A 25824-nucleotide genomic window follows, 5' to 3' on the forward strand; every position below is an offset into this window, starting at 1 on the left:
AAAATTAACAGACTACATGTAGATTTCACGTGGTAGAACTCTTGCAAGATTGAAACTATCTTACATCAAACGTTACAAGATGAATACTGTTTGTACTACTAGTTTTTCATTTACACCAACGCATTGCAAATGTCACTAGCTTTCGTCCAATACCAGACATCATACATTTCAGACACATACAGATTATTTTACTCTGTTATAAGTGTTAAAACAACACATTGATTAACCTAGTTGATTGGAATAAACAGCATATGAGGAACATTATGGCATATTATTCAAAGATACATCTGCCTTAGTTCTAACATTAAGAGATTAGCTTTTATTCATATGCATTAATGTTTCTAGAGATCTCTTTGTCTCTACGAAATTGTGCATCTAGCAGGATGTGCCCAAGGCGAGCACATGACCAGGAGTCATTTAAAAGTCTCGTAAAATGGTTTCCGCTGAAGATCCTATAAGGGCCATTGTTTTTAATTTAACTGATTTAATTAATCATTGGCTAGTTAGCCGAAGGGTACTAGAACATCTGCGGAGAAGTACTGGTCAGAGGAGCCCGAAATCAATTGGTGCTCTGTTATCCTGATGGTATAAGCCCTCAAGCTAGTTCAATGAATGAGACCATTGGAGATGCCCAAGATTTCAGATTCAACTTGTGTTGACCACTGTAATATGCCGATGAGTTCCTACAAAAGGTTTGATCTGGATCAAAACCAAGATTGGATTACGTGATCTAATCCGATTATGTAATCCGTTTTTTTCTTTTGAAAAACCCATTTTCAAGATTTGATCCAATCCCTTATCCAAAATCCTAGTGGATTACTTTTGAAAAACCGGGCCCTGATGAACAGCTATAGCAAATGAAGCAGAAAAGAAGTGTATAAATGAACTGAAAACTCAAGCAGAGATTTCTCTCACCTTTCAGGTTTAAAGCCCTCATCTATGCTCCACTTCATTGGTTGATTGGTGTCAAGCCTCTTAGGTCTGAATGGTTCTGTAGGACCCAGCTGTGCCGTGAGCTCGGACCTGTGCTGTGCCTCAATAAAGCGCACAATGTGGAAAGGACGGGTGTCTTGGTTTTCCTTGAACTCAAACGCCAGAGTGGCTGGATAAACTCCTATCTGATCTGATTTGAATCTCAAGATCACTTCATATGTCTCATCTTTAAAACATCAAGAGAGAAGACAACAAGTTTGTTTCACATAAGTACTGAAGCCCAATATGTTCAAGGGCAAAAGCATGCTAACATATGAATGCCCCAAACAACACCAGCACCAGTTTCTCCTGTATTAAACAGTTTAAATGGACTCACTTGGCTCCAGACGGTGTGGATTATCCTTTCTGACTCTCTGGCTGTCGTCGAGAGTGAAATACTGTAGGTAGTGAAGAGCAGAGAAACATGTGAAAAGTATGGCCTCCTGACCCGTGTTCTCCACAAACAGCTTTAGCTCATGAACCTCTGCCCCTTCCACACACCAATGAATCTTGCCATCCTCTATTTGCAGCTCTGAGGACACCCTTACACCATATTTATCAGCAAAAAACACAGACCTGAGAAGGAAAACATTGTTAGTTTTGATCATTTTGATGGTTTGTATCCAACGTTCAAAGTTACAACCTTACATGTCTTCGCTGTTTCCTTGGCGCATGATGGTTTTTGCCAGCCTTCTTCTTGCTATGACTCTATTTTCTGGCTCTGGAACTGATGATGGGTCTGAAACACGGGTAGTGGATGGTCGTGAAATAGCATCATTAAGATGGGGTGTAGCATGGTTTTGTTGGCTGCGATAGGGTCTGGACCATTGATCATTTTGCCTCACTCGAATCTATAAATTCCACAATAGGGTTGTTAATGTTCTGGATATTCCAAGCAAATGTGAAGAAGATTTATTTTATTTACTAAACCTATGTGAAAACACAATTAATTGGGTGAGTGGAGGGCCTTTTGAATCTGCCATTATATGTCTTTGAAAACAGGTAACAGGTTAAGGCAAATGGGTTATAAAAGAGCACGAGAGAGGACTTGGGCATACAATGAGAACCATCTGTGTCAGAAAAGCATGAAATGTATAATTGAAAAGACACAAACTGTATGGAATAGAAGTATCCAGTTTAGATGTTTGAAAACATGAACACTAGTCATGATTACCAAATCCGAACTGTATGTGGAAAAACAGTGATGAATATATTAGATATGTACATTATAAGGGCCATCAAGAAGAGGGGGCTTTAAATAGGGGTCGTAAAGGAGTATGAGCTGGGAGAGGCCTGTTGAACCAGTAAACAGCTGAGAAAACACAAAGGTGGGAGGAAGCAATGATAAAGGGTATAGCAAACTTGAGGGACATTGGATTTGTCCTGGGGAGAGACTGAGATGGGTCTGCTCCAGGCTGTCTCTGCTTTTTTGGAAAATATTACAAATAAAGTATATTCTTCTGATATTCATAACCTTCAGACTGAGTTTGATTTATTAAGAGAAAAGCTGATAACCACAACAATGCATGCATTTCAATTAAGCTTCATGAAGAATACCAATACAAAAAATAATAATAATTAGATATATACAGTTGAAGTCAGAATTATTAGCCCCAGAATTTTTAGCCCCGTTTATTTTTTCCCCAACTTCTGTTTAGTGGAGAGCAGATTTTTTCAACACATTTCTTAACATAATAGTTTTATAGACTCATTTCTAATAACTTATTTTTATTTTATCTTTGCCATGTTGACAGTAAATAACATTTAACTAGATGTTTTCAAGACAATTACACAGCTTAAAGTGACATTTAAAGGCTTAACTAGGATCATTAGGTTAACTAGGCAGGTTAAGATAATTAGGCAAGTTATGATATAACAATGGTTTGTTCTGTAGACTATTGAAAAAAAAATAGTAGCTTAAAAGGGCTAATAATATTGTCCTTAAAATGTTTTTAAAAATAAAAATAAAAATAAATAAATATTATCCTAGCCAAAATAAAACAAATAAGACTTTCTCCAGAAGAAAAAATTTTATCAGACATACTGTGAAAAATTCTTTGCTTACTTAAAAATCAATTGGAAAATATTTAAACAAGAAAAAATAAATTCAAAGGGGGGCTAATTTTCTGACTTCAACAGTGTATATAAAAAATTCCAGTATACTATGCTTCCATGTATGGGGCATAGTAATAATATAGTGTCCCATATGGAAGCATAGTATAATAGAAATTTTATATATATTTATTTCAAAATCAGTTGGGCAATTACTCGGGTTTCTTTCAATTTAAAGATGTTTATTGAATTTTTCAAACAGCATAACAAACTCCAGTCAAAAGACTGTGTTGCTCTTTCTATCTTTCACTTTTCTATATCATAATATAAGAAATTGTCTAATAAAGGTGTAGCAAACCATTGCAAACAAAAAAGTAGGGATGTAATCAACAAATGTACACAACCTAACATAACGAAATAAGTAAACTGTACATGAAAACTATTAATAAATTATAATAAATTAAATTATGGCTAAAAAAAAAAAAAATATATATATATATATATATATATATATATATATATATATATATATATATATATATATATATATATATATATATATATACATATATATATATATATATATATATATATATATATATATATATATATATATATATATATATATATATATATATAAAAGAGCAATATCACACGAGTAGCAGTGTGATATGGCTGTATATCAGCATTGGTAGGAGGCCTTAGTGTCTTTCTTCCACCATTCCTTCACATTTCAGAAACTGTTGCTCATTTACAAATGTTATTTTAGAGCTAGTATTTGAATGACTCTCTAGCGTAATGTCTAAATGATGACAAAACAGGTGATTTAACTCAAATTTTAAGATTATAAAGCTGAATGGCATGAAATGCCATCAGTCTAGAGATTGTTCCCAGTATTTCTCTGTTTGTGAGAAGGAAATACACATGAGGGCATTTCTTCTTTCTTTTTACTGAACTAGTCTGCAGTAACGAAAACAGGAGACACATTAGAAACAAACAGATGGCAAACCAAAAAGTAACTTAGGGTTATACAAAGAGTATAACTCATATGTGAGTCCCATTTCACACTTAATACACTACAATTAACATGGTATAAATACAGCACTGCAACATACAAAAGAGAGAGATCAACTTAGAATCTCACTTACCAGTTTTATAATGATTTAATCAGCTTTAGTTTGAAAATACGCCAATCTTTTCTTCTCTAAGGGCTTATTATGTGGTAGGGATGGAGAGTTCACTCCAAAAACCCTGAAACCGAACATCCCTATATTGCGGTCTCTGTCACCATCTTTGCTCTGCTCAGTATGACAGGCTAATGGATGCCAACGTGCTGTATCTCCGAAATTATAATTATTTAAAAATGCCCTGTCCTTTTAAATAAACGACATAGATGCAATCTTAACAACTATATTCTCATCTAAATGCCTCAAAAGTACAAACACCTGCAATATTTGTCAAACTGTAGTGAGTTTATTGATCTGTTGGGCGGAGTGATGGTGAGAGGGTGTATGAGTGTGGTTAGTACAGGAATATCGCACAGATATTAGGCAACCAGATTCGAGAACCAGACAGAACTATTTTATAAATAAGTAAATAAATCATATATATATACATACATATATATATATATATATATATATATATATATATATATATATATATATATATATATATATATATATATATATATATATATGTATATATATATATATATATACACACACACACACACACACACACACACACACACACACATATATATATGTAAATATATATATATATATATATATATATATATATATATATATATATATGTGTGTGTGTGTGTGTGTGTGTGTGTGTGTGTGTGTGTGTGTGTGTGTGTGTGTGTGTATGTGTATGTGTACAGTATGTGTATGTGTGTGTGTGTGTGTGTGTGTGTGTGTGTGTGTACTATGCTTCCATAAATTGGGCACTATATTAAACATTATTCCATTCCCCTTGAAGACCTCAATTACTTTTTTTTGCATTGGTATGGTGTAGGTGTTAGAATGGACACTCAACCATGTCCTTTTAGTCATTCCCCACTGTGTTGATGTCTTAAGAACATTGCAACATCCTGTAGATCTTATACATCCTCATCTTCAGTCTGTTGTTAAACGTCTAATAGATTTTCACAGAAATCCCAAATTTAGCCTTTGTTTTAGCCAAGATATACTGTATGTTAAGACATCTAGATGTCTTTTAAACACAAGAATGCTTGAGGGGAAGTTTCCTCTACTTAATGAATCGAAAGAGAGCAAATATCTAGAGTATCTTCCAGTATTTTAATCAGACAAAATACCAAGTTTCTAAAACTTTAGGAACATTGATTAGTTTGACAACATATCAACAACTATACCTCAAACCCTTTTTTACCCATTTGTCAAAAGTATAACAATAATAAAAAAGTTCATAAAATAAAATGATAATTTATCTATAGTTTATCTATTATTTGCTTATTTTGATGTGTACAGAATAATTAGATGAACTTTTCTGTACAAATGTGTTATGTCTCATATTTGACCTTATGACATTTTATTTCCCACAATACTTAAACACACCTAATCTTCATTATATTCTTATTTTCTAAATAACTGCATGGATGTTATGTCTTTCTCTTATACTGTGTCTCTTTATTGAAAGCAATAGGTTTGAATCCTTTTTTCCAGAGGCCCTGATGACCTTGTCTGAAATGACAGATGGGAGAATTTTCCAACATACTATAAACATTCAGTAGACAGCCAGAAAAGTTCCGAGATAAAGGATGTTTTGAGTAATCTTGGTTTACTCCTCTCATCTCTACCACTGCCTTATCCATAGAAAAAAATATTACCTTGAATGTTACATTCAGTGGTGGAAAGAGTTATGAAAAACCATACTTTTAAAAGTTATTGCTCAGCAGGCACACATCATAAGGTTAGATTTAGGTTGTGTTCAATGTCTAGCCAGTGTCTAAAGACAATGTTATTTTGATGTCTAATAACCATGTCAAATGATGTTGATATTTGGCTGATATTAGGTTGTCTAAGAAAGTGACCAAAATCCAATGTCAAGCTAACATCTTAAACAATGTCATATTGATGTCAAATACTGACAATTATTTTTCAGGTACTTGTACAACTAAAATCCAACATCTGATAGATGTCATAATGGTAACATGCACATAAAATTAAGCTGTAGCATCATTAGACGTTGATATTTGGTTGATTTTAGGTTGGACTTTTCTAATCCCCATAGACAAGAAAAAATAATGTACTGACTGCAGGTTGAAGAAAAGTGGTGAAGTAAAAGTACCAATACTCCATTAAAAATGTACTTAAGGGAAAGTAAAAGTACACATTTTAAAACTACTAAGTAAATTACAATTCCTGAGAAAAACTACTCAATTACAGTAGTTTGAGTATTTGTACTTTGTTACTTTACAACACTGATTTCAATACAGTGCATCGTAGCACATGACAGTTATCATGGAATTAATACATAAAAATCTGAAATCATGTTATTATGAAATTGAGACATCACAGCCATAAAGACTAAATTAATTTGATGTCACACAAAGCAATGCAGGTATGAATTTATAGTAAGCTGTGGGATTAATAACCTGAAAGATTAATCACCAAACAAGCAATGCAAGAACCTGACAACTCAAACAGTTGCATAACTGCTGCATGTCAAGGGTCAGTACTGACACTTCAGTGTCAATGTCCATCTGATAAAATGAGTATCATTAGCTCAAGAAAGCACCAATTTAATCAGATTCACGGTTTCAGTATAATGAAAATGAAAGTATACTCTTCGATGTTCACATTCGTTTCTATGCATAAGCCATAAACCTTACAGTATTATTGCAAAAAATATTTCAGTAATCTTATAATTAAATACAATTAAACAACTTTATAAACCCCTAACAGCAATCAAGTCCAGACTACGTGTTTATGGGTGTGTGCCACATATACTCCATTTTACCAAAGCCCACATGCAGATTCACCCTGACAATGCAGAAAACATACTGAATAGGCCTCAACAATACAATGCAGACTGTCAGCCAGGTGTAAATAAAAATTTCCTACTTTTTTGTCAAAGAAAACTTCTGATCTGGTGACTCGAGTTCTGCTGGAACGTGTCAAAGCAAAGAGAACTGAAGAGAAGTTTGGATCTCTGACTCCATCCCTGTTGACAAAAAAAAGAAAAAAAAAAAAAGAAAAAGAGAAACAGAACTAAGTTGTTTCACAATAAATCATAAAATCTGTATCCTCTATTAATTTCCATTTTTTTTTATCACACAAACTTTTGTCGTTTTATTGAAAATGTAAATTTACATAATTAAATATTTGAGTTTATAGTTATATTATGAAGAGTTTAGATGCAAAAACCAAAAAAGTTGACATTTTCTTTTAAAATTAGCATTTACTTCTCTTGATCAGTAATTTTACCTTTAAAGTGATGAATATGTTATTTTAATTAACTTTAAAGTGAAAAAACTAAAGACGGATGTAGAAAGCTGAGAATAGTGCTCATTTTAGGAGAAAATTAGCATTTAGTTTTTTGCATCTGAACTCGTCATAATCTGTTTAAACTATTATTTTCTTGTAAATACCATAGTGTTCTATTTAACATGCATTCACATCACGTTATTATTATTATTATTATTATTATTATTATTAATAATAATAATAACAGCTGTTTACCTGTCTCGGAATTGCTCATTGTAGATCTCCTTGAGAGTGTTTCTATCTGTAGTGGATCTCGTCTCTCTGTCATCCAGAAATTCTATAAAGTCAAAGCCAACGGCGCGAATATCATCTCTAGAGAGTTTTTTCCTGTATTTTCTGCTCATGGTTCTTTGAAAGCGTTGTTTTGTGGTGATGTAGCCTACAGATATGTGGACAGCTATGAGCAACACTATTTGAAAGAAGCGCAGATGTTTCGTCGGAAGTGAAAGGAAGGGAGGAAACGAAACCTAAGGTCGAACGCTGTAAAATCCCTCTACATTGAAAACGCAACAAGGTAAACACTTCGTTTACATCTGTTGGTAAAAGAGAATCATGTCGATCATGTACAAAGCACTAGTGGTCAAAAATAAAAAAGTTTACATGCAAAAACCCCGCATCATTATGATTTATAATGTTCTAATAATAAGTGCTCGGAGCGGCAAGTGCGCTCTCTGTAGGTTAGAAGCAGGCTCGGGAACCTCATGTGACTCTTTGACCAAAAATAGGTATGTGGCTCTCCAGCTGTCTCTCTTCAATAATATTTTAAAGTTTAAAAAAATTATAACTGTCATCAGAAAGTCAGTTTCCTATTGGAAATACAATAACAATTCCCTTTTTATTTTATTTTCTACTGCAAAACGAATAAGAACTCAGTTTACAATAAAATACATTTTAACCAATGAAAATTAAAGAGCTTAGAATCACGTTCAATCAAAGTGATTCTGCTCTTAATTGCTTAAATCGTGACATCAAAGGGCAAGCAACTTACATTTCTATGGTAACCTCGCATGTGAAAAATCAAACAACATTTATTAGTGGCGATGGCAAAAAGAAAAAAAAAATCTACAAATTTTCTTTGTTCATACATTGTGATGAGTTATTTATTTATTTATTTTTATTTATTTATTTATTTTAGCTGTACAAGAACATAAATAAAGTTTTTTTATTTATTATTAAATAAAGGTTTTGTTATATACACACCCCCAATGGCTCTTTAAAAATGTACAGTTGTTAAAAAATCTGAAATGGCTCTGGAAAAAAGCTATAGTATCTGGATGCAACCTTTATGATGCAAGCTGAGATGGTTCCTGACCAAGTGTTGGCAAAGTTCACCCCAAAAATGTAAAAATGGTGTAGGTGGGAGTTTAGGAATGTGTGTTTATTTTTCTTTCTTTAAATTAGTTTTAAAGAGAGTTTTAGATGAAACCATGATTTGTAGGCTACTGAGGAGTGTCCCAGTTTCTCGAGTGATTTATAAGAGACTGAGCAACAAAGTTGAGAACCTGCGGGGTGGGGATTTGTGGTGTTAGCAATTGTACAATGGACACATACATATATGTACATACATATATATGTTTGTGTTTTATGCACATTTCCCTCAGATATATATGGTCTGACTATTTGGCAGCATCATGTACTGTAAATCCACATGAAGAACACACACACACACACACACACACACACACACACACACACACACACACACACACACACACACACACACACACAAATAACTCGAATTCACATAATATAAAATAACCGACCAAATGTATGATTTTAATTCATGCTCTCAAACTAATGCCAGGAATCCTGCAGTCTTCAGAACTAAACAGGATATTTGAGGAAACCCATTTTAATATTTTAATCACTTTTAGATTTAAATAGTTTGAAACCATTTATTAGTTATTTATCAATTTTAACCAAATCTGAGAGTTTACACAATATTTATTACCCTTTGTTAATGTTAATTTCAGCAATTAACAAGTCGTTTCGACACAGTGGGTAGCGCTGTCTGTCACCAAACAGCAAGAAGGTCTGCAGAGTTTGCATGTTCTCCCCTTGTTTGCGTGGGTTTCCTCTGGGTGCTCTGGTTTCCCCCACAACTCCAAATGCATGCTCTATAGGAGAATTGAAAACATGAAATTGGCCGTAGTGAATGTGTGTGAATGAAAGTGTATGGGTATTTCCCAGTGCTGGGTTGCTGCTGGAAGGGCATCCGCTGCATAATGACATATGCTGGATAAGTTGTCGGTTGATTCCGCTGTGGCAATCCCTGATTAATAAAGGGGCTAAGCCGAAAAAAAATGAATGAATTAATAAATAAAGTAAAAGGTTGTCTCTGTTTTTTAATTTTTTTTTTAAAGAGCTTGAACTAACAAATAGATTAATACTGTAACAAGTTTTACACCCTTTGTTTGTCTGTTTTCCTCATAAACCAGCTTTTTGATTTATTGTATAGAAATTGAATTAAAAACATTGAATTAAAAAACGTTTAATTTCATAAGGTTCCTTTTATAGCATTGATGTTGCAATGTAATTGAAATACAATTAGTTAAATAGACTTAAGCATTCATTTAGTTGTTCAAGCAAAAAACGAGACGTCCGTTTAAACGCAAGTGCCATCAGTAGCAGGCTAGCGCAGAGACATTGAAAATACTGTGGTAAAAAACACTTCCATGTTTTAAAGTGAAACAGTTTAATTTAATGCAGTACTTTATGTCCAGAAGCACTTTATATTGTAATCAATCAGACAGTGAAGATCACAGATCTTCAAAGAAAGCTCTTAAACTCAGCTATTTTGTAAAGGCACGGCAGTTCACCGGAAGCGATCAGGCTGGCTAAGTGAAAATTAAATGTCGGTGTGCATATATCCCATTTTGATGCAGCACCTGATTTCCGATAGTATAATCCAATGGAGCTTCCCGGGGAGGTGGGTTGTCTGCATTTGTCGATCCCGGTGTTCTGTGTTTCTGTGAAAGTACTAGACACTTCGAAAGCACACACGGACACCTCGTCCCACGAAGTTCAGAGGGTAAACCGGGCAGCTCAACGGAGCAGTGTTTTGAACGCAAAAACCCGCAAAGAACTAGACACGCCGCAATGAAGCATATGACTCCCCACTCGACGGCCAAGACACTGAGCTTGAGAGAGGAAAGTTATAAGAGCCCGAATCGAATGTTTAAAATCAGAAACGAATCTTTGGAACATGACAACTGTGACTTGACTCTTTTTACATTTCCGAATTTCTCAGTAGCGAAAGTCATCATAAACTTAGAGCGCAGTGAATGGGTGAGTACAACAAATAGGCTATTTAAGTTTTACAATCCCATTTGCTGAAATAATAAAAGAAAAAGTCCACAATGGTGTTATCTATTCTAGACTTTCAGAAAAGATTAAAAAAATTAATAATGGGAGACTGATAACGGCAGCCAGAGGAGAGAATAGCGTCAAATTTACTGTCCTGCCCCCATAGACGCTGCATTACAAACACCTCACACAAGCGGAAATTGATGCAAAATTATGTAATACATACACAGTCAGAAATATTAGCCCCCTTTTAATTTTATTTAATATATATATATATATATATATATATATATATATATATATATATATATATATATATATATATATATATAAGAAATTATGTTTAACAGAGCAAGGAAATTTTCACAATGTGTCTGATGTTTTTTCTTCTGGCGAAAGTCTTATTTGTTTTATTTCAGGTAGAATCAAGGTTAATATTATTAGCCTCTTAAGCCTGATTTTTTTTTCTGATAGTCTACAGAACAAACCATCATTATACAATAACTTGTCTAATTAGCCTAACTTGCGTAGTTGACCTAATAAACCTAGTTAAGCCTTTAAATGTCAATTTAGGCTGTATAGAACTGTTTAAAAAATGTTCTAGTAAAATATTATTTACTTTTATCATGGCTAATATAAAATAAATCAGTTATTAGAAATGAGTTATTAAAACTATTATGATTAGACGTGCAAAAAAAAAATAATTCTGTTAAACAGAAATTGGTGAAAAAAATAAACAGGTGGCTAATAATTCCTACTTTAACTGTAAATATACATACTTTAAAAATCTAAATATTAAAAACTTTAAAGGATTTAAGAAGCTGATGATCGTTTCTTGTGAAAAGAGTCTGCATGGGTTCTGAGCCTACAGTAAATGTGCTTTAAATTCTATTTGAAACCATTTTCTACTTTCGACTGTAAATTTAGGTGGGTAAGTTAAGGGTCAGTGCTAGTTAATAAACTGCATAAACCACTGATAAAATTTTGGCAGAGGTCTGTTGTCCTTTCTGAATTCAGCCACTGAGTGGCGCTATAATACTGATTGATATTCTTTAAGTCTTCCACATACAGTACGCCTGATATTCTAGATTTGTTTCAATTTGTCTATGGTTTTAAAGTGCTATTTATTCTTGTAATTTGTGAAAGAATAGACCTTATTTAGATTTAACTTCATTATGAATTTAATGCAGATAAAAATAAGACGAAGAGGAATAGACAAAATAATGTTTATGGGTGTTTATACAGTCTCATAATCAGAACCAGCATCAGTCTTTAAATTGGCATTCACTGTATCAAGGTCCTTTCATTCACATTATTTTCATTTCTCATCTAGCAGAGTTTCTGCTGGTTTCACAAAGTCAAATTTAAGACTTTTAAACACCATGAAGAATTAAATTTCAGAGTTTTATTTCTTTAATAGCCCATAAGGGAAAAAAAATGTACTTGCCATATCTAATATGATTTGCCTATAATACTAATTAGTTATTTCTAAGCCACATATTTTAAATAACGTGTGGAAACAAGCATACCCTAGTTATATATCTATTTTTAATTAACAACATAAAAAACTCTTTATAAACTAAATGTATGCACAACAGACTGTTACAAATGTTTTATTGAGGTGTATTTGTTGGTGATTGGATGTGTGTTGGATTGATTGGATAGCTTTACATGAACAACGAAAAATTTAGACCCATTTAAAATGATTTTAGACCTGCGAGACAATTTTTTTTGTCAATTTGAGACTTTTTTAGGCCTAAAATTTTAAAAGACCCTGCGGATACCCTGTCTATAGGGAATTTTGTTCCTTCAAAATATGCAATATTTTATTTCAACTGTTAAGGTTTTATTTAACTTTAACCCCTTGGGTATAGGTAATGTATTGCTATCAAACACTATCTACATAATCAAATTAAATCGCACTGATTGATTTTGCACATTAAGATTGTACAGATGTTACTACTTCAATGTGTTCCTTGTGCCGCCATTCATACCGCGGCGACGGCGGTACTTGATGCGCCAGCAGCATTTGACCGCTGGGTGGCACTTTAACCACAGATATTCAGCTTTGCCTTTTCACAATGCTAAACAGACTGTTCTGTAGGCGTAGCTTACTGTGTGTGATGTGATGTGTTCAATTAAAATATAATTTTAATTTAGTTTTTCTGGTAATAGACATGCTCTTACACTATACTGAATGCTGTAGAATAGATACATGGTGAGAAGTAAAAAAGCAAATATAAGAATTAAGTTATTAGCCTTCAGTGCCCGATTAAATTGCGTTGGGGTGAAAATAATGTTTTGATTTCTTTGACTATCATGGCAATGTTATTATCTCAAATCTTAAACGTGCGCATATGAAAAACAGCAAAATAATATAGATTATCCTGCCGGTAGAGCACATCACCTCACAGTTGTGAACTTGCGATCACCTCAACTTACATTTAAAATTTGTTAACCTGGTTTATTGTAAACTTTTTAAGTGCAAAGAGGATTCGTTTTGGAAAATAGAATTGAAGAAATGAAAGACAACTAAAGTGAAAGCATAAACATTCAGTACAAATAAGTAGTCTTAAATAAATAAATAAATAAATAAAGCAGTCTTTTAGTCTAAATATAGAGAGATGTAGTTTGCTATTTTGATAGGACTAAGACAAGATATTTTCATTTATGTTTTTAATTTACGTTTTTATTTACATTTTCGTTGTTGATTATATTTTACTATCTCGTTTTATGTTTCAGTACATAATAATAAACGAATAATGAAAATAAATAAATAATGAAAATAGGACATAAATTAAGTCTGGTAGGTTTAATAATTTAGTTTCAGTTCCGTTTTTTTGTTTCAAAACGTCAATGTTCTGCTTTAAAGTATAACTGTTTTGTTTTGTTTTTTTACTTAATGGCTCAGTAAGTTTTGTATTTTAATTTCATATTCAGTCACCTTGCATATGCGTGTGAAATATAATGCCGCATAACCGCGGAAAAAGAAGAAAAGGCTGTCAGTTAAAGCTAATCAAAATTAGCTATATTAAAATAAAGCATTTATGTTAATACAGGCAGAGTATGAACAAACTCAAGGCTAAGATATGCGCTTGCTTTTTAATGCATTTAAAATATAAATAAATGTTTTTTTTTTACTTTTTTTGTATGGTAAAGGACAATGCACATTATGTTATTGATGTAAACTTAGGCTAAAACTTACCATTGATAAACGTGACTTACCTCAAGCAGATCACTTAAAGTGTAATAAAAATAATGTTGCCGCAGGACATAAACGAAGTCCCGCAAGTTTATTTTTAATAATTTAGATTCAGTACTATTCATTTTTTTTCTCAAAACATCAATAGCACCTTCAATAATCTAAACATTAAAGATGGACCGCAAGATGTGTTGAGTGGCTATATGTGGTGAAGAACGATGGCAAAGCTAAGTGTGATTGTTGTAATAAACTAATAAGTTATAAAGCAGAGAGTCCCAACCAACAGGACTGACTTAGCATATGCGGGTGGCTCACTCTTCACGAATATAGAATTAAAATAATGGCGCGTTAGGTTCATTGTGCTTCCCGCAGGTGCAACCAACAAGAGTTGTGCATTTTAGTTTAACTTTTTTGAGCGTTATAAGCAGTTCGGTGTTAGTTTTTAATTAAATATATCGAGCCGAAACTAAGCAGCGCATTCTCTCCGCCTCCTCGTTTATAACCAGCGGGACACGCTACTGAAGCAGGAGAGACACTCCGTCGTTCATAATCTTAGCTGATGTGTCGGAGTCGAAAGAATATATCAAAGAGGAAAGTTCTTTTGACAGTCCCGATATGTTTAATCTTTTTTCCCCTGTCATTTCTCTTCAGCAAATTATATTTTTAAAGCTGCTTGATTCTTTTAAAACCGAAAGCAGAGCCCGTCAATTGCTGTTTTTTCATAAGATACTCCTTTATTAATGTTTTATTTTATGAGTGTCTTTAATGTGCTTTTTAATAGTTTTATTTTATTCAAAGCAGCACCTAAAAGCGAATTTATCCTCAAATCGTGGCATGAGAGCGATGTCATGTCGCATATATTGCCTTTTTTTCTGATCTTTTTGCATAAAGGTTTTAATCAAAAGACAGGTAATTTAATTACTTTCGATGTGCTAAAATATTTGTTCTATATTTAATATTTAAAAAATCAACTCCCTTTTGCCCAGAGAAAGAGGCGCGCGGCACTAGCGGACATGGGGCGCTTTCCCAAAAAAAGACGTAGGCTACAGTAACTTGAGGCTGAACTATGCACAGTTTGGGGAAAAAAAGGATATAGTGATGCATGTTTCCCAAAACCCCTAGTTTCTCTGTCGCAGATCCATCATTTGAATCACGTTATAAGTAAAACGCACATAATGATAAAGCACACCATCATCACGAGGGCAATTAAATAAAGACAACCTAAACATATTTTTAATTGTTTATTTATGTAATGTGAGTTTTTATAACTTTGTTCTTTAAATTATTTCAATATAACTTAGGCTATTCTATCGTGATGACACCATAAAAGGCCTTCAATGCACTGATATAGGTAATAGGGATACAATGCAAAGCCGATTTTACTATTGACCCTGTTTTTATTCATTGACGGCTTCCCAACGCCGCAATTCTGTTGCGCGAAAAACAGCTGCTGCAAATAAGCAAATTTATGACAATACACATTTAATAGTTTCATGAAAGTAGTAGCTGGTGTGCTTCATCTGCATGATTCTGATTTGACATTCTTCCGCTAAACTTGCTCTGTGTTGAGATGTAAATGGGCTATGCTCTTTGCTATTGAGGCTACATCAAGGTGTAAATGAGCTATAGTTCTCTTTGCAACTTTCAATTTTGAGGTGGGGGAAGTGGGAAGAGGCAATTCAAATGTACCATCTCTAAAAGTAAAAAGGCCGCTTACGCGGCATTTGTGTTTAATGATTATTACCTTATTTTTATTTTATTATTATTAATTTATTCATTCATTCGTTCGTTCATTTTCTTTTCGGTTTAGTCCCTTTATTAGTCTGTGATCGCCACAGCGGAATGAACCGTCAACTTATCCAGCATATGTTTTACGCAGTGGATGGCAGGAGGGCCAGCTGGGGCTTCGGAACGGAGTGAAAGGAAAGGCGGAATTTGCCCCGAGTCTGGGAAAGATGGCTTGCCTAATTACACTAGCTTTCCTATCACACACATGCGCCAAAATAAACAAATAAATAAAAAAAGGAAAGAAAACATCTAGCCTTGAGGTCTTTTTGCTTATAATCGCCCTTATATTTCCGTTTTTAAATGTAAGGCTGTTGCATAAAATAATCCAATTTTAATTTATAAGTTACTTTGCTGCGTCCCCCTTGATGTTTCAATAACGCATAATAATCTACACACCATATTAAAGACACAGCAGACATAAAGGTTGTGTGTGAGAGCCCAAGCAAAAAAGGATCAGAAATTGATCACGCACGCACAGGAAAAAAGGCAATTATGCAACACATGACATGCATCGCTCTCAATTGACGGGCTCTGCTTTCTGTTTTAACATAATCAAGCAGCTTAAAAAATAATTTGATGAAGAGAAATTACAGGAAAAAAAGTAAAAAATAAAATAAAATAAAAAGATTAAATGTATCGGGACTGTTAAAAGAACATTCCTCTTTAATATATTCTTTCGACTCGGATACATCAGCTAAGATTATGAATGACGGAGTAGGCTATCTCTCCTGCTTGCTTCAGTAGCGTGTCCAGCTGGTTATGAACGAGGAGGCGGAGAGAATGCGCTGTTTAGTTTCGGCTTGATATATTTATATAAAAACTAACACCGAACTGCTTATAACGCTCAAAAAGTTAAACTAAAATGCACAACCCTTGTTGGTTGCGCCCGCGGGATGCACAATAAACCTAACGCGCCATTATTTTAATTCTATATTCGTGAAGAATGAGCCATAAGATTGAGATCGTTGACGGTGCTCTCCAGCGACGAAGTTCCTGGCAGAGTGGCGAGTGAAAAAATTTGTATGCAGAAATAGGACAAGAGGAAAAACATTTTAAATTATATAACAAGCATCGTATTCTTTCAAATCCTCGCCCAGTTTTAGTACAAGTTGTGTTATTTATATTTGTGGCTGTGAAGTTTATTTATATATATATACCTGACCAGCGCTCACAGCAAACGCATAAAGGACAGAGTGAAGGAATTTCTACGGTCCACACGAACCTCTGTTAGCGCCCACCGACGTCTTCAGTATTAGAGACAACTTAAAAGAAAACATTCAGTTATTTTTGTATTTCTATTTGCTTTTTTTCCTCAGAATAAATATATCCTCTTAACCAACTGTATGACTTTTTTCCCGATTATACGCAAAAGAAATAGTTTTTAACGTGTTTTTCATGCTTTATTTCTAACACGTTTATGAATTATAAGTTTTAGCCTAAGGTTACCAGACAAAACAACAATAACAACATTATTATACATCATAGTAGCATGTAGACTATAAAAAGGCAACATATCGACTCATGCGCACACATGAGGCCCGTTGCCAGCCTGGTGAAAGGGATGGTTCTTTTTTTCTCAAGTGGACCTTTTTGCAGTTATACGCCTCAGTTTCCATTTAACTATGAGATTTAAATACTACATTTTAGTGACTTTTTTGCTGGATTAGCCAGTCAGATGTCATTATAACCACACTTTTTGATGTAGGCTACTAAAATATTTCCTTAAAAGTGCAGTTAAAAAATTCAAACAAGAGAAATTTTTAAAATACAAATTTATTAAATCATATGTCATTAGAAAAATAGCAATCTGTTTTAAAGTTTTAAAGTTAAAAAAAAAAAAATATATATATATATATAAAAAAATTAAAATACAAAACATACTGATCCATTAAGTAAAAAAACAAAACAACAATTTTACTTTAAAGAAGAACATTGACGTTAACATTATTTTATTATACTTTAAGTGATCTGATTGAGGTAGGTCACGTTTATCAATAGTAAATTTTAACCTAAGTTTATATTAATAACATACAGTGCATTGTTCTTTACCATACAAAATAAAAAATAATAAAAGAAACATTATACACCATAGTCGCCTGTAGCCTATAAAACGGCCGCAAATCTTTTTAAATGCATTAAAAGGCAAGCGCATATCTAAGCCTTGAGTTTGTTCACACTCTGCCTGTATTAACTTACATGCTGTATTTTAATATAGCTAATTTTGATGAATTAGCTCTAACCTTTGACAGTTTTTTTTTTCTTTCCGCGGTTATGCGCGCATTATATTTCAAATGCATATGCAAGGTGACTGAAATTGAAATTAAAATACTAAACATACTGGGCCATTAAGTAAAAAAAACAAAACAACAGTTATACTTTAAAGAGAACTTTAAAGAGAACATTGTTGTTTTGAAACAAAAAAAAAATAACTGAAAATTATTAAAAATAAACCTGCGAGATATGTCCTGGGGCAAAATTATTTCATGAAGCAGTATTCAACTTAAGCTCTTTAGACCATGCGCCTGACCATTTCTTAGTGTTTCACCACATGTCCTTAAATACATAAGGCCTATTTTTATTATTTTTCATTATTCGTTTATTATTATGTACAATAATTGTGACATAAAATTAAATAGTGTAATATATTCAATGACGAAAATGTAAATAAAAAGGTAAATTAAAACATAAATGAAAAGGTCTTGTGTTAGTCCTACCAAAATAGCAAACACTGAAAATCTCTTTACATTTAGGCTAAAAGACTGCTTTAATTTTTTAATTTAGGCATACTTAGAATATTTGTACTGAATGTTTGTGCTTTCATATTAGTTGTCTTTAACTTCTTCAATTCTATTTTTCAAAAAGAATCCTCTTTGCACTTAAAAAGTTTAGAATAACAATAAATCGTGTTAACAAATTTTAAATGATTAATAAAGGAATTATAAGGCGTTGACTTATTGTTTAATCTCATTTACAAGCACAATAGCATATTTAAGGCTGCTGTGTGGGCTATTTCTGTCGGTTCGCATCCCGTCCCTTTGCGCCCCCTGGCGGCTCATTCACAAACTGCGGTCATACACTAAAAACAAAGCGGCTCCTATTTCAAACGGCGGCGGTATATGACGCGGCGGTAATAGTCACTTTGAACTCTCACCTACTGTATAGTGAACAAGTGTACAATTAAAATCCAAGCAGTTAAAATGGGGAGATGAGAGTATGTGTTGTAGCCTAATTTATTCTCTACCCCCTGCATGCTCTCTCTGCCTCTCACTGTGATAAAGACGATATGGCTGGATAGATGTTAAGAGTGTGTCTGTCTGTGGTAAAGAGGCTGCTTGAGGTTCTTATCAGTTCCTGCTTTTTCCTCTTATGACCCAGACAGACTGGAGAGCCCCACTTCAGCTGCCTGCCCTCCCCAGGATGAGTGCACCCTGCTGGGCCAACACGCCATCGTTATACCCTTATCTCCACCTGTGGAGAAATTCTCCAGCCATATAAGCCGTTGTCTTACTACTGTGTGCATGTCAGACAAGGCCAAGTGTGCTGTGGTCCATGTCTGATTGTGTGTGTAGGGAAGAACTGAATTTGTGGTTATATGCAACTGCATTTGTAGCCTCTTTCTATTTGAGAAACTCAGTTTTAAATGGACTTTGAATGGCGAGAGCTTTGTTTGGCTTCGCGCTTTTTTAAATCCATCATGTTACTTGCTATTTTAACATAAAATTTGTATCAAGAACAAATCTATATCCAAAACTGTTTTTAAAGATTATGTTCTCTTTACATTCCCTTCAGTAGAATAATATTCCACATGGCTGCAGAAATACTTCTTGCTGTAATTTGTGTTTTTCATGGTCTGGTTCAAAGTAAGTTCTTAATTCCAATAGAGTAATTTTTTGAAGTGTGAGGGTCATTAACCATCATGGGGAATAGAAAAAAAGTTGGACACCAAGATGCTTTAATGAAGGATGTATGTCTCCTGTCATGTTAGGATTTTAAAGATGTCCATCTCTTTCAGACTTTGATGCTTTAAGACTCCATTTTTATAGACTGTTTGGACTGATAATCTCTGTTTACAAGCTTTACCTTTATTTACAGCGCTGTTTACGAGCTATTCTTCCTCTGAGTATTGGGAAAGAGAGCAGGAAGGAGGAGGGAAAGCGGGAGATGAGAGGAGAGAAGAGGAAAAGAGCGTTTGTTGAGGAATGCAAAGTGGTGATGGGCAGGTTATGGTGTCTGTGTGTGAGCGAGCCTATATTGCAGATTGTAAAACTAGGAAAGTCATGAGAAGGTTAAGAGCTGTTTTCTACTTCACTTCCCCAAGAAAGCCATGATGGATCAAAGAGGGGGTCTGTCTGGTCTTTCTTCTGTGTAACTCTGACTTTGGTGCTGATGCTTTTCTCTGTGATAGTGGCCTGAACTGTTTACTCTTCTTGAGCTTACACTTCTGATTATTGCATTCCAAACTCATGTCTGAAGGTCAACCATGACAGCAAATGGAATTGTCTTTCCAAATGTTGTAGCTTTCAAACCTGACCATCTCAATGGACTCTTTGGATTGAGTGACTTTAGTAATGGATTCTTTTTACCTTTATGTCTCTTATGGTGCATGTGAAAATTTTGCACGGAACATCCAAGTAGTGTAAAGGTGTGTTCTAACGCAGGGGTTCCCAAACTTTTCAGCCCGCGACCCCCAAAATAACAATGCCAGTGACTCGCGACCCCCAATATCCTCTGAGGTGGTTATAAATACAGAAACCTTGCATGCAATGATGCAGACACACCAATTAAATTTGTGTCAGTGCTTTAAATGTCCCAGAAAGTATAACCTGATGTTATAAAATCAAAATGCATCTGACGCTATTGCTGCCTTTAATATAATGTAATTACCCCAGGGGTCGCAATCCAATAGAACTAATAACTATAAGCTACTATAGTAACTATATAGTATATAGTAACTATAAACGACTATTTTTATTTTCAGTATAGTTATGGATAAAATATGTTCATTCATTTGGTTTAATAAAAATAACTAGATTTTTGGAAATCACCAGGCGACCCCCCCTTCATTGCCCCGCGACCCCTCGGGGGGTCCCGACCCCCACTTTGAGAACCACTGTTCTAAGGAATAGTTTTTCTGCTCCTCTACACCCATAATCCATTTGAACTTCTCATTCTGGAGTGTAAATCCTTCAAATTGATTATAAGTTCTTCTAAATGGAGCACAGCCATATTAATGATTGTGAAATAAGTGGATGATAGATAGAAATTCAATGAAAGAGCCAATCTCTTTCAACTCAGGCCAGCTAGTAGAAACTTCAGCAGGCGCGCAAACAAATATTACTAGAGAGTGTCTTTAGCATCTTAGTTTGCATGCCCACATCCAATGCCCGAGATGGCAGTTTGAGTCCCAACCGGAGTGGTACAAGTAGATCTGGCTGGGATATGTTGGTGCCGTGACTCGGAAGGGGATGGTGCTTAAAGGGTTAAGTGTAACAGTTAGGAAGAGCAGTGTAAGTAAACTTGCCTCTAGAGTTGCTCTTGAGACTTTTGTCTTTAGTGTCCTGTAAGCATGTACCACCTATCAATTTGGAGACACCAGATCAAATAGTGCCGAAATCACTATGTGTAGTGGTAGTGGCATTGTCCATATAGATATCTCACTTTCCCACTTGGCTTGGTCTTGATTTATCAGGCATCGCCACAGTAGAAAAGAACCACCAATTACTCTGACATTTGCTTTTGTTTTTTTTATGCAGTGGATCCTCTTCCACTGGCAAACACTCATTGACTCAGCTTTTCGTTTATTCAAGTCACCTATACCGCTTATTTAGTTTATCCTATTCACCATTACTGTGCTGATATGTCAGTAATGGCAATAAAATTCTGAATGACAATTATGTAGCAGTAGTATAATCTGATCCCTGCCATTGAGTGTACAACCCTTTCAGTGATTTGAGCTGTTTTCTGTCCTTGAGCGGACCCTTTTTTGCATGCACAATGAATTATAGTTGATATATATCTGAGCTCATCTCTCTTGCTCCTTTTCCAGTGATTGTTATTTGAATTAATCCTTTTATAAATGGTTTCCAGAGGTTTTTGAAGTCAAATTTGAGTGCAATAAACATTTTGTTGTCCAACAATTTATGGGCAACTGTCCGGAACCAGCTGATAATCACTTTCTCTTAACCTTCCCATGTCTTCATCTCAATACAGCTCTAAGTGAAGAGCTGCCAGAAGAGATGGCTCAGTCAACTGACCATCAGTCAGAACTGGTTTAATGGTAAGTTGACCTTTTTTATGTTTGTTATGTTTTTTTGTTTTAGGCCAATCTCTGTTTCTGTGTTCTGACAATTTGTCTTACCTTGTAAGATTGTCACACCCACCCTTCAAAACATATGTATGACAAAACACGCTGCTACTGGTGTACATTTTGAGGTTGTAATATCATCCTATCCTAACCCAACCTCAGAACAATTCAAATAAAGGCCCAATCCAAATTCTATATTTGTACCCCTTCATATAAGATCAGACGATGGTGACTGCTGTTGCTATTCCAGTTGTGTTATTTTTTGGATTTTGTCTTCAGGAAATTGTCGTTGTACTTGTCGTTTTTATTCACTCCTTTAAATTGAGTATATTTGTAGATTAATATAGCAAATATTGAATGACTTATAGGGGATGATTTCGGATACAACAAAGCCTATTGAAAGCTTGACTGAAAAGATTGGCCTAAAAAGCATAACAGCTAATGCTAACACGGCCTCTATGGCAGTATGCAGGGAAGGAGGGCAGAAGCTGCTACTGTATGTGATCAACTAAGACTTTCTTCACATGAGTGTCAGAGAAGTAAGCATTACAGGTTTTCCAATGATAATTAATACAACTTCCTTTACCACATAGTAAAGTGTGTGCGGGCAAGTGTGTTGAAGCAAATTGAAGCTAAACTTTTCAGGACACCAGCCATCCAGAACCAGGTTTAGGGGCCCCTGATCTAAGAAAAAAATATCTGGACACTTCACTTACACTGGCGACCAGGAGGCCCAGTAGTTAGCAAGAAGGTCGCTGGTTTGAGTCCCTTTGACAGTTGGAATTTTTGTGTGAAATTTGCATGTTCTTCCCATGTTGGCGTGGGTTTCCTCCGGGTGCTCCAGTTTGCCCCACAGTTTAAAGACATGCGCTATAGGTGAATTGAATAAGCTAAATTGTCCGTAATGTATGTGTGTGACTGAGTGTGTATGGATGTTTCCCAGTACTGGGTTGCAGCTGGAAGGGCATCTGCTTTGTAAAACATATTCTGGATAAGTTGGGGGTTCATTCCGTTGTGGTGACCCTTGATGAATAAAGGGACTATGAATGAATGGACTTACACTCAAAAATTTGATGAAAGCTGTTAACAGACATGAACTGTTTCTGAGTTTATTTCAGTGAAAATGATTTGATTGTTATCTCTCCATGAACTGATGTGTTTGTCAGTGATCCCTCTCTTTGGGCTGATTTTAGCTGATCCTCCTCTCTTCGGCCGTGATCTTTCTCCTGCATAGTTCAGTCTCTTTCTGGGACAGTGACTGATCCCTCTTCCACGTAACTCTCTCTTGTCTCTTTTCAGCACTAATAGATGGTAAACGTCTGTGTGAACAGAGCAGTGGGATCCAGAGCAGAAAAAAAATGTTTACAACTCTGTGATCTATCGACCATTAACAACAGGCTTAAAGCAGCCAACCCACATATCTCAGCATAACTCTAGTCTGCACACCATGGAGAATATCACTGCATGATGGATTCACCAGTGTAAATGAAAGTGCTGTGTGTGTTTAGTACATATGTGTGCTGGCATGGCTGTTTGCTTCTAGATTAAAAAAATGGAATTACATAAGACCTTGGAACTTTTTTGGAGATGTACAGTGTATGTGTGACTGTACAGTATGTGAGCATTTGTGTTGGGTTGGAGTAAGGTGGATTTCACTGAAGGTAAATGTGATTTATTTTTGCATATGAGAACGAACAGTTGATTTTATACAGTAATAAACATTTGCAATGCAATTTAACATCTTACCCTCTCAGTGTAGAATTGTGAGTTCATATTTGAACCAAAAGGCAGTAACCCATTTAAGCCCACCAACAACTTGCCAAAGTTCATAGTTGCCATTTTCCTTTTATAAGTAATTTTCTACATGTTATCAATGTTTAATTTCTCAGTGACATACAAGCAAACATACAAATAAAAGATTTTAAGAAAGAAAAAAAGGAGTTGATTTGCTACCTGTCACATGATGCCTTCAACTTCCTACCCCTTATTCCAGTATGCAAAATGGCCTCCCAAATAAAGGCCATTTTCATGTTATGTAAATGATTTTTTTTTCTTCAAAAATGTATGTCAACATAATCATGAAGGTCTCTAGATTCATCCAAATAAAACAAATCTTTCAAGTGATCTATAGTTTTTTTGTATATTTTGTCAAATGTTCAAGCGACGACTATAGCTGCCGGGGGGCAATTGTAGTACATGAATCACAGGGAATTAGGGTATAATGTTTTAATAAGTTAATAAATTAAGGTTGGGCAACATGGTGGCTCAGTGGGTAGCACAATCGCCTCATAGCAAGAAGGTCGCTGGTTTGAGCTTCTGCTGGGTCAGTTGGCATTTCTGTGTGGAGTTTGCATGTTCTCCCCGTGTTCACTTAGGTTTCCTCCGGGTGCTCCGGTTAAAATGTCCGTAATGTATGTGAATGAATGGGAGTGTATGGGTGTTTCCCAGTAATGGGTTGCATCTGGAAGGGCATCCACTGCGTAAAGCATATGCTGGACATAAGTTGATGGTTCATTCCGCTGTGGCGACCCTAGATTGAAAAAGGGGCTAAGTCGAAAAGAAAATGAATGAATAAATCAAGGTTATTGATCTTGTTTAATGATTTTTACTTTCATAATTCCCCATCTAAACATTTACAATTTGACTGATATCTTTAAAGTTTTTTTGATGCACAATTTGATACACCGCAAAATCCTCAGAGTAAAATTCTAATTAGAAATTCATATCAAATGGTTTTCTAATTTTAGGCATAATAAATGAGTTTAATAATTGATTTCTCGAAAGCTTCTGTTTTGAGTTAGAATGCTAAATGTTCTCCTCCAATTCACATTTTACATTGAAGGGTTCTTACAATATATTCACCCATGGGCAACTATAGTTGCAGCATATTCAAATCCATTAAAATCCAAAAAAATCAAAAACCTGGAGAAAATAAATGCAAAACATGTTCATATAGGACACTATTAACAAGGCTGCATGCATGAAACCATTTTTTTTAAATAAATGGGCACAAATGGGTTGAAAAATGATGCCACAATTCAGAGTGAGAATTGTCAAAATAAACAGAATTAAAAGATATATGCTTAGAATTTTTCAACCCAAGCTCATTCTGAAAACGTAGCCCCGCGGACGTTTCTGGAGACCGCGATTTACGTGGCCAGAGGTACGTAAAGGTTTGGTTTTTTTCGAGTGAACGCTGCGGGGCGGTGTGGCGCCGCTCCGCCCCTCCTCTTCGCGCTCGCCGGCCGACGGCTCGCCTCCGAGTGGAGGGCTTTCCCGACGCAATCAGTTTGTCCGCCTAGCTCACAGCATTGCGTCGGCGGAGGCCCCGGAGGAGGAGGAGGAGGAGGAGGAGCCGGAGCCGGCCGCGGTGGACGACGACCGGAATCGAGTCCGGGGAACAGCGGGTTACGGAAATCAGGTAAGACGAAAAACGGAATCCGGAAAATAAGGGCGAGAACGCGGCGGGATCCAAAAAACGCGGTCGAAATCGAAGACGAGGGCTTTTGCTTTTTTTTTCCGATCCGGCGGCTTTTCGCGCGAGAACTCGCGAAAACAAAAAAATGCTCGAATACGTACCTCCCGGGACGTAAATAGGGGTCCGCAGAAACGTCCGCGGGGCTACGTTTCCACAATGAGCTCGGGTTGGAATTTTTAGATATTAACTCCAAATTTTTCAAATT

At 35.2% G+C, this 25824-nt stretch overlaps 1 protein-coding gene across 1 annotated transcript in view; it reads right to left on the reverse strand.

The window, feature by feature from the left end:
• The window catches only part of mov10b.1 (Mov10 RNA helicase b, tandem duplicate 1), a 28108-nt gene extending 20197 nt beyond the window's left edge, over nt 1-7911 (reverse strand). The window contains exons 1-5 of the mRNA NM_001044342.2: nt 7737-7911; nt 7119-7218; nt 1621-1823; nt 1310-1548; nt 916-1159 (exon numbers count right to left, since the gene is read on the reverse strand). Coding sequence (NP_001037807.2) covers nt 916-1159; nt 1310-1548; nt 1621-1823; nt 7119-7218; nt 7737-7885 — 935 coding nt within the window. The 5' untranslated portion in view covers nt 7886-7911. The remainder of the gene's footprint in view (nt 1-915; nt 1160-1309; nt 1549-1620; nt 1824-7118; nt 7219-7736) is intronic.
• Between the last annotated feature and the right edge of the window lie 17913 nt (nt 7912-25824).

This window comes from Danio rerio, chromosome 8 (genome assembly GCF_052040795.2).
Source record: "Danio rerio strain M-AB ecotype USA chromosome 8, GRCz13ab, whole genome shotgun sequence".
In the NCBI taxonomy this organism is placed as follows: Eukaryota; Metazoa; Chordata; class Actinopteri; order Cypriniformes; family Danionidae; genus Danio; species Danio rerio.